At 45.9% G+C, this 9,440-nt stretch overlaps 1 protein-coding gene across 5 annotated transcripts in view; it reads left to right on the top strand.

The window, feature by feature from the left end:
- Positions 1–5,185: 5,185 nt before the first annotated feature.
- The window catches only part of RAB1A (RAB1A, member RAS oncogene family), a 53,866-nt gene continuing 49,611 nt past the window's right edge, over positions 5,186–9,440 (top strand). For 4 of the 5 annotated variants that reach the window (XM_011985505.1, XM_011985504.1, XM_011985503.1 and 1 more), the window contains exon 1: positions 5,230–5,639. In XM_011985505.1, the coding sequence (XP_011840895.1) occupies positions 5,617–5,639 (23 nt within the window). In that variant the 5' untranslated portion in view covers positions 5,230–5,616. Of the gene's footprint in view, positions 5,640–9,440 lie in introns of all 5 variants that reach the window. The other variant, XM_011985502.1, reaches the window with a different exon arrangement.

The following is a 9,440-nucleotide window of genomic DNA, read 5'->3' as shown; positions in this document are numbered from 1 at the left end:
GCACCCTGTATTTCTCCACAGCATGTTTTGTAACTGTAACTACATATCCTTAATTGTGTAATTACTTTATTTCTCCAAAGGTGCACATTTTTGACATGTTTATGACATAGCTTACCCTAAACATTAACATGGCTTACTATTGTACTGCCATCTTCAACGTAACTTTATTATTCCAGGAAACGCTGACTAATGAAGATAAAAGTTGAAAATAATTTTATTATTGATTTCAGGGACTTCCAGAAAGACCTGTCAATTCTTCAAAATAAGGCATCAAATGACAAATTGTATCCCAAGATTCTCTGAACCCCTTGCCTCAAATTGCTGTGCTAAATTAATAATCCTAAATTATCATATCATGACTCTTATCTTGGGCCAACCAAGACTTCCCTTTTCCCTCATTAAAAGATTCTCCTTAAACCAAACTTGTACAGCTCAATAAATAGCCCAATCTTGCCCTTACTCTCCTCTGAGATGCTACAAAGACTGTCTAGAAAGTGCTCTGCCTTACCACAATAAGCAATAAACTAAATTTTGTCTCAGTGACGTTGCTTTGGTGATATTTTGGGGAAGGCATTTGTGATACTCATATCTAATCAATGTGTATATTTAATGTGGTAACACTTTTTTTTTCTTTCCTGAAAAGCTGTTATGAAACCCATTGTGGCAATCAATGGTGCCTCAGATTTGAGGAAATACAGTAATCGATCAATAGATGTCTCTCATGAGATTTTGTTTTTGTTTTTGAGACAGAGTCTCAGTGTGTTGCTCAGGCTGGAGTGCAATGGTGCGATTTCGGCTCACTGCACTTTCTGCTTCCTGGGTTCAAGTGATTCTTCTGCCTCAGCCTCCCAAGTAGCTGGGATTATAGGTGCATGCCACTATGCCCAGGTAATTTTTGTATCTTAGTAGAAGTCAGATTTCATCATATTGGCCAGGCTGGTCTTGAACTCCTGACCTCAAGTGATCCACCCGCCTCAGCCTCCCAAAGTGCTAGGATTACCGACGTGAGCCACCACGCCCAGCCTCTCATGAGAATTTACATTCTCCATGAGTGTCTAGACTTGGTGAGTTTTGATCACTGGTATATCTCCATATCAGAACAGAATAGGTAATTAATACATAATTGAGTGAATGAGTGGATCAATGAGTAGATGAAAGATCAATACAGAATGGATTGCATGGAGTATGCAAAGGCAACTCTTACTGATAAGACTTCCTGGCTGACCCTCTTGTGGCAAAGTGAGTAGGAAAAGATAACTGCACTTTCTTACCCTTCCACTCTAACCCAATTCCAGAGAATATCGCTCAATATATAACATTTTACATGGAGCTCTGGTGTGAACTCATATTGTCATGTAGCTGCTTATCTGCTGGTTCAGGGTTCTGATTTGCCCAGCCTAGTTATGTGGTATCACCATTAGATGAAATAAAAGTTGTCCACAGGATTGTCAATGACAAGGGAACGAAGATGGGTTCTTTGTAGCACATAGCATGTGGTTATGGCTTGACTGACAGAAGAGTGTCAGCCGACATTGAGTAACCAGTGAGGAAGGCTATGGTGCCACACCCACAGGTGGTGCCACAGCAGCAGCAATGTGTCATAAGAGAGCCATTATTGAGATTTATCAAACAATGGTTTGGTTGATACAAGCCTCTCATTGTTACATACATATTAGAATACAAGTGACCAGAGGACTGTTACTTGCTTTTTTATTGGGTTTATCTAGAAACTTCACATACTAAACATTTCCTCAGGGCTTAAAACATCCTCGGCACTGTGTAAAGTGCTTTCAGATATATAATTTTTTTTTTTTTTAGAGATGGGGTATTGCTGTGTTACACATGCTGGAATGCAGTGGCACACGACATCCCCCAAACTCCTGGGCTCAAGCAATCTTCCTACCTTAGCCTCCCAAAGTGCTGGGATTACAAGGCTGAGACACCACGCCCAGCTTTAATTACCTTTTAACTAATTTTCCTACCTCCAGTTTCCACAGAGCTCCCAAGAGTTCTTTCTAGAACACTGAACTGGGCCAGGCATGGTGGCTCACGCCTGTAATCCCAGCACTTTGGGAGGCCAAGGGAGGCGGATCACGAGGTCAGGAGTTCGAGACCAGTCTGGCCAACATACTGAAACCCTGCCTCTACTAAAATGCAAAAATTAGCCAGGCGTGGAGGCATGCATCTGTAATCCCAGCTACTAAGGAGGCTGAGGCAGGAGAATTGCTTGAACCCAGGAGGCAGAGGTTGCAGTGAGCCAAAATCGTGCCATTGGACTCTAGCCTGGGCGACAGAGCCAGACTCTGTCTCAAAAAATAAAATAAAATAAACACTGAACTGACGACCTCACATCCCTTCCTTCTCATTACTCTTCTTGCTCTCCACTGCCTACTGAATAGAGTCTAAATCCTTTAGCAGGCATCAGGGCTCCCCATGATCTGACTTTAGCCTAAATTTCTCCCATCTCATCTCCCATGGAACCTGTGATCACTATTCCTCAAACACATGTGCATTTTCACACATTTGTGATTCTGCTTACATCCTCTTGTCATTCTGAGATAAATGGCCTCCTCACTCCCATTTCTGCCAATGATCAAAATTGTATCCTCTTTTTAAGGCCTCACTCAAATACTACCTCCTTCATGAAACTGTTCCCAATTGTTTGAGTTGGAATTGTTTCTTTCCTCTGTACTTCCACTTTCATTTTTTTTAAGATGGATTCTCACTGTGGCCCAGGCTGGAGTGCAGTGATGCAATCTCAGCTTACTGCAACCTCTGCCTCCTGGGCTCAAGTGACACTCCTGCCTCAGTCTCCCAGGTAGCTGGGAACACAGATGTGTGTCACCACGCCAGGCTAATTTTTGTATTATATTTTTGGTAGACATGGGATTTCACAGAGTCTAGCTCTGTCGCCAGGCTGGAGTGCAGTGGCGCTATCTCGGTTCACTGCAACCTCCGACTCCCTGTTCAAGCGATTCTCCTGCCTCAGGCTCTGGAGTAGCTGAGATTCTGTAATCTCACGCGCCATCACGCCCAGCTAATTTTTGTATTTTTTGGAGACGGAGTCTTGCTCTGTGGCCCAGGCTGGAGTGCAGTGGCGTGATCTTGGCTCACTGCAATCTCCGCCTCCCGGGTTTACACCATTCTCCTGCCTCAGCCTCCAGAGTAGCTGGGAGTACAAGCGCCCACCACCACGCCCGGCTAATTTTTGGTATTTTTAGTAGAGCCAGGGTTTCACCGTGTTAGCCAGGATGGTCTCGATTTCCTGACTTTGTGATTCGCCCGCCTGGGCCTCCCAAAGTGCTGGGATTACAGGCGTGAGCCACCGCGCCCGGTCGGAGGTAATTCTTCGTTGGGAAAGAAAATAGTTCATTAAAGGAAGTTTAGGAGTATACTTCCCAGGGAAGGACAGACTGTATTTTTGGCTGAGGACGAGTTCTGGACAGTTTTCTGAGGGGTGTGTGTGTGTGTATGTGTGTGTGTGTGCCTTTACTAGTGACTCAGGTCACAGTTTTCTGAGATTTTTTCCCCCCCGAGATGGAGTCTTGCTCTGTCGCCCAGGCTGGAGTGCAGTGGCCTCTCAGTTCACTGTAACTTCCGCCTCCCGGGTTCAAGCAATTCTCCTGCCTCAGCCTCCCGAGTAGCTGGGATTACAGGCACGTGCCACCATGCCCGGCTAATTTTTGTGTTTTTAGTAGAGACGGTGTTTCACCATGTTGGCCCGGCTGGTCTTGAATTCCTGACCTCGTGATCTGTCCTCCTTGGCCTCCCAAAGTCCTGAGATTACAGGCGTGAGCCACCGCGCCTGGCCAGTTTTCTGAGTTTTTATTTGAAATCACAATAAGCAAGAAGGGTCATGGGCTTTAGAGTCCAGGTTAACGAACACTTTTTGGTGCCGATTACTGAACCATTCAGGGTATTCCTGGGGTGGTGACGGTGTTCATTTCAGAAGCCAACATGTGAAGAAACTCGGGTAACTTTTGATAAGTTCATCAACTAAGACCCATGGCAGAATTTGAGGGTTAAGAGGTGTAATTAGTGTATGGGTAGAAATAAGTGCCTTCTTTCTATATTTTGGCGTTGTAGGAATGTAAAGTAATTCTGCGATAAGTCTCAGTAGACAATTTTCTTAGTTCTTAGAAGTTGGAAGATAAACTTTGGACAACGTATTACACTATGCCCTTTGTAATTAAATAACTCAAGATAATGTGTTAAAGTTTAGTGGAGATTTAAATTACTGAGCTGATTAAAGAGAGCTGTTAAGACCACATGTTTTTTAAAAATGAGTTAATATTACTCCCAGAAATTGTAGGCACTATATAGTGATGAATTGCATGTTTTTATTGCTTATTATTTGCCAGTCTTGCAGAAAGGCTCAGGATTAGCAGCAACTATAAATAATACATTACAATTCAACCTGAAGGCTGGGACGAAGGGAGGAGGACCTGAATTTTAGGCTGGCTCTGGGCTGTGCCTCTCCCATCCATGGGATGTGGAGCCATTGAAGGTTGTGGGGTCACGATGGAGGTGCTGTCTCAGAAAGATACATTCGACTGTGTGTGCAAATGGGCTGGGGCGGAGGAGAGAGAGAGAGGTAGAGTCCATCTGGAGACTACTGCAATAGCCAGGCTGACGAGAGCGGGGCACAGTAAGAATGGGAAGAAATCCAATAAGAAAATGGTAGTGCGCGGGGCCAACAATGGACGATGACCGAATAGAGGTGGGTCTGGGTGAGTGACGAGAAGTGAAAGAACTGCTCCGTGCTGTCCAGGGAGCCCCTTGACTTCCCTTCTGTCCTTAGAGCGGACGTCCTCCGACCAGCCTCCAACCAGCGCCACCAGGGTGGCGCAAGCCTCAAGCTGGTCAGGTCAGCAAAAGTCGCACGGGAGGCAAGAGCCGACACGCGTGTCCCCCGGCCCCCTCTCCGCTCCCGCACGCCGGCAGTCCCTCAGTTTGACCACTCCCTCCGGTCCTTTGCCTCCCCCGACCCCCAGCCTCCATCGGCCGCCTGCACCACCCTCCGCCCCTCTCCGCCCCCTCCTCCGTGGGGCGCTGACTCGCCCGGCTGCCACGTTTCACTGATGACATCACCAGGGCCGCTCGGCCTTAGCCAATCCGCCAGGGGGAGTCCGAGCGAAGTCCTAGCCAGCGAGTCAGAGGGGAGGGGAGCAGGGAGGGGCGGAGGGTGGGGAGGTGAGGGAGCGGGGAATGGGGCGGACGACAACCCTTCAAGTACGCATGCCCCAGAGGCGCGGCGCTTGGCGGGAAGCTGAGTCCTGGCCTCCGCGCCTCACTGTCTATCCTCAGCTCGCGTAGCCACACTCGCGACTCCCTTTCCCGGCATGCCAGGCGGTGCGGCCGCCCTCTGGGCTGTGTAAAGGCCCCTCGGTCTAAGGCTTCCCTATTTCCTGGTTCGCCGGCGGCCATTTTGGGTGGAAGCGATAGCTGAGTGGCGGCGGCTGCTGATTGTGTTCTAGGGGACAGAGTAGGGGAAGACGTTTGCTCTCCCGGAACAGCCTATCTCATTCCTTTCTTTCGATTACCCGTGGCGCGGAGAGTCAAGGCGGCGGCTGCGGCAGCAAGGGCGGCGGTGGCGGCGGCGGCAGCTGCAGTGACATGTCCAGCATGAATCCCGAATAGTGAGTTCAGGAGAGCACCGGTTGGCTGGGTCCGTGGGCCAGCTTGGGGAATTTTAAAGGGGGCGAGGAGGGTTGGGGCGGAAGTCGGGGCATCGGCTGGGGTGAGGCGAGGGTGATGGGTCAGGAGAGGCTGGCGGCCGGGAGTCGGGCCCCATTGTCTGACGCGGAGGGGCGGCCGGGCGGGGGAGGGGTCGGGTCGGAGGGGTGAGCCGCCCGGGCCTGGACCGGGTCAGGTTGGAGGGCCTGACTGCGGGGCGGGTGCTGAGGAAGTCTGCCCAGGGGCCTGGGGCGGTGTGAAGAGGTAGCTTGTCTCGGAGGCAGTGACTTTTGAAGGAGGACTTGTTTCTAAGAGGAGAGGATGGGGTGGGAGAACCCTTCTAGAGGGCACTGGCAGACCCTGCGCCCGCACTGTGCGGAGCTGTCAGGATCCTCGGGGTGGAAACCAGCTTTACTTGTAAATCCTGAGCTTTTTGGCTCTCTCTTCTTCCATCCTCCCCGCCTGGTTTCAGGTAATATGGATGCTTTTCGGGACTGCGTGGGATTGAGGGGAATGAGTAGATAGGGAGAAGCAACTGAACATTTTTTAGTTCTCTTTTTGAGTTGTGCCTTGAACGAGTTCTTTAAGAGCTCGCCGGGTGCATTGCCCTCCTAAAAACCTGGGCATTTGTGAGTTTTTTTTTTGTTTTTTTGTTTTTTTTTAAAGAGGACACCTAAGTCATTTTGTCTTCTGTAGGTCAAGGGAAAAAAAACCCAAAAAAACAACTAAAGCCAAGGAATGTGTTTCTGATACTCGCAGATTAAAGGAAGCTTGCTGTCAAGTTGAAAGAGAAATGAATGGGACCTATGATAGATCTGTATGTAGTTTTAGATTACCTGCTTGGATGCTTGCAGATAGGGAATGAGGTTCCATGACGTGTCATGAAAAGTTAATGCATTTCTTTTTCTTGCTTACTCAAGAAGTCACCACAGCAGATGTGACACACCTGGCACCTTTCCTGGGAACTGGTGTTCACTTCCTTTGGGTAGAGTTTGTTGGACTCTCCTCAGTGGCCATTTAAAAATTTCCTCTACAGTTTACATGTATGTAAAGTAATGAATAATTGTAAGAGACCGAATTGGTATTCCTTTTCAGTGTCAAAGGCCTTTGAGGGATGGGGGAAAATCAGTATTTGTTGTAAAAGTTGAGTTTATTTGCTGCTTTGGTCAATTACTGCTAAACATTTCCCCCTAAAAGGTCCACTCACCAGTTTAGCTGACTGTCATATGTGTGTCACATGGCTCTTGCAAAATGCTTTCTTCAAGTTTTGTAATACTGTGGCTTGATGCTGAAATCTCTTGCACTATACAGAAGCGATTGTATTTTTTTAGAATTTCATGCTTTAGAAGTTAAGGATAGTGTTGTTGTAGTGACATTTGCTGTGTTGACAGTTTAAAACAAATTTTTTTTTTCAAGGGCTCCAAGGACAAAGTTGGTTTTGCACAGTTGAATGGAGTTGAACTTGAGGTTCTTAATTTAGTAGTTTTCTTGGTAACAATAAAGAACATGGATTTACTGCTTTATCGAGGTTTATAGACCTCTACTGTTCAGGAAATTTTCTGAATTTGCTATATATATGTATGTTTATTACTGTAAATAAATCTTCAAGATTAGTCGAGAACTTTGACAAGTTACTCAGCCTCTGAATTTTTTTCCCCTTTTGTAAAATAGGATAATTGGAGTCATTATTCCTGTCAGGGTAGTGGTGAAATTCAAATGTATATAAAAGAATTTGGAAAACTGTATGAGCATTCTTCAGGTTGTATGCATCATTTTCATGAAAGGCATTCTATTAGTACTAGGATTTAGAAATATAATCCTTGCATTTAAGAAGTTTAGATATAGGCGGGGCGCCGTGGCTCAGATCAGTAATCCCAGCACTTTGGGAGGCCAAGGCGGGCGGATCCCGAGGTCAGGAGATCGAGACCATCCTGGCTAACACGGTGAAACCCCGCCTCTACTAAAAATACAAAAAAATTAGCCGGGTGTGGTGGTGGGCGCCTGTAGCCCCAGCTACTCAGGCTGAGGCAAGAGAATGGCGTGAACCCAGAAGGCGGAGCTTGCAGTGGGCCAAGATCGGGCCACTGCACTCCAGCCTGGGCGACAGAGCAAGACTCCGTCTCAAAAAAAAAAAAAAAGAAAAAAAAATAATTTTTTTTTTTTGAGAGGGAGTTTCAATCTTGTTGCCCAGGCTGGAGTGCAATGGCGCAAATCTTGTCTCATCGGCACCTCCGCCTCCTGGGTTCAAGTGATTCTCCTGCCTCAGCTTCCTGAGTAGTTGGGATTACAGGCATGTGCCACCACGCCCGGCAAATTTTGTATTTTTAGTAGAGACGCCGTTTCTCCATGTTGGTCAGGCTGGTCTCAAACTCCTGAGGTGATCCGCCCGCCTCAGCTTCCCAAAGTGTTGGGATTACAGGCGTGAGCCACCGCACCCGGCAGAAATAGGTTTTATACATGTCGAATACCAGTAGATATAGCAAATTCCAGATGTATGGCATGGATGAGAGCAACAGGATTTCAGGGGGATGGTGGGTTGTGATTGGCTATCTGGGTTTTGAAAGACTTTATAGAAAAGAGACCTGAAAGGGAATTGTCAGCAATTAGATTTGGAGGAACAGAGGGAGTGAGGAGGAATTTTCAAGGAGGAGGAGGAGGAATGGCTCATAAATGGCAATGACAGTAATTAATAAGTAAATACGGTGTCAAATCATCCTTTCTTTTGAAGACTGACCTCAACGGGATCAAACCCAGAAACAGTTTTTATATTTTTTTCTGGAATCAAATACATGAGTATCTGGCCTACTATCTTTGTATTCTAGACTGTCTAGTAAAATAATACAGGAATTTGGGAAAACCTTTGCAAAAGTGTTAGTGAAAATTACTTAGGAGGGTGAGAGGAAGTGAGGGATATTTTATTAGGGGAGGTCACAAGGGCAGTGAGCAATCAGATTTTCAGCTATCTGACTTTAGCGGTTTCTTTTTGTTTTAATGGAGCTTGTTATCTTTGTAAAAGTAATTAGAGAAAATTTGGAAAATAAAGGAAAGAAAGAAAAGTTCTTTCTTTGTTTATCACTAAAGTACAAGTTCATTCGTTTTTAACATCTTGTTCCAAACTCCAAAGTCTTATGCTTTCTCTTCAATTAAAACTTTAATGGGTGGATGCTTTTCCTGCTTCCAGTATGTTATCTTAGTAACTTAACAATAGTATATTAGCTAATGTTTACAAATCTACTCCAGATGTTCCTTAACTTACTTTGGTTTATCATTACTAATTTATATTGTTTCTTTTAGAAATTTATAATCTGTGTTATGGGTGCTGCTAAATTTGGTAGTGAAAATGGAATCTTGACAAAAAAGATTCTGAAGCAACAGAATTTTTAGATTTATATTGGTTTACATAAGGGTTGGTAGCTGTATTACTTTTTTGTTTTTTTTGTTTTTGTTTTTTGAGATGGAGTCTTGCTCTGTTGTCCAGGCCTTGGCCTCCCAAAGTTTTGGGATTACAGGCCTGAGCCACTGCGCCTGGCCATTTTTTTTTTTTTTTTATTTTCTTTTCTTTTTGTTTGTTTTGAGATGGAGTCTCACTCTGTTGCCCAGGCTGGAGTGCAATGGTGCAATCTCAGCTCACTGCAATCTCTGCCTCCCGGGTTCAAGCGATTCTCCTGCCTTGGTCTCCCGACCTTGGTCTCCCGATTAGCTGGGATTACAGGCATGTGCCACTATAACCAGTTAATTTTTGTATAGAGTACCTAGCCATCTCT

Source organism: Mandrillus leucophaeus, unplaced genomic scaffold, assembly GCF_000951045.1.
Source record: "Mandrillus leucophaeus isolate KB7577 unplaced genomic scaffold, Mleu.le_1.0 Scaffold285, whole genome shotgun sequence".
Classification (NCBI taxonomy): Eukaryota; Metazoa; Chordata; class Mammalia; order Primates; family Cercopithecidae; genus Mandrillus; species Mandrillus leucophaeus.
The sequence above is the reverse complement of the archived record's forward strand: the minus strand, read 5'-3'. Positions and strand labels throughout refer to the sequence as shown.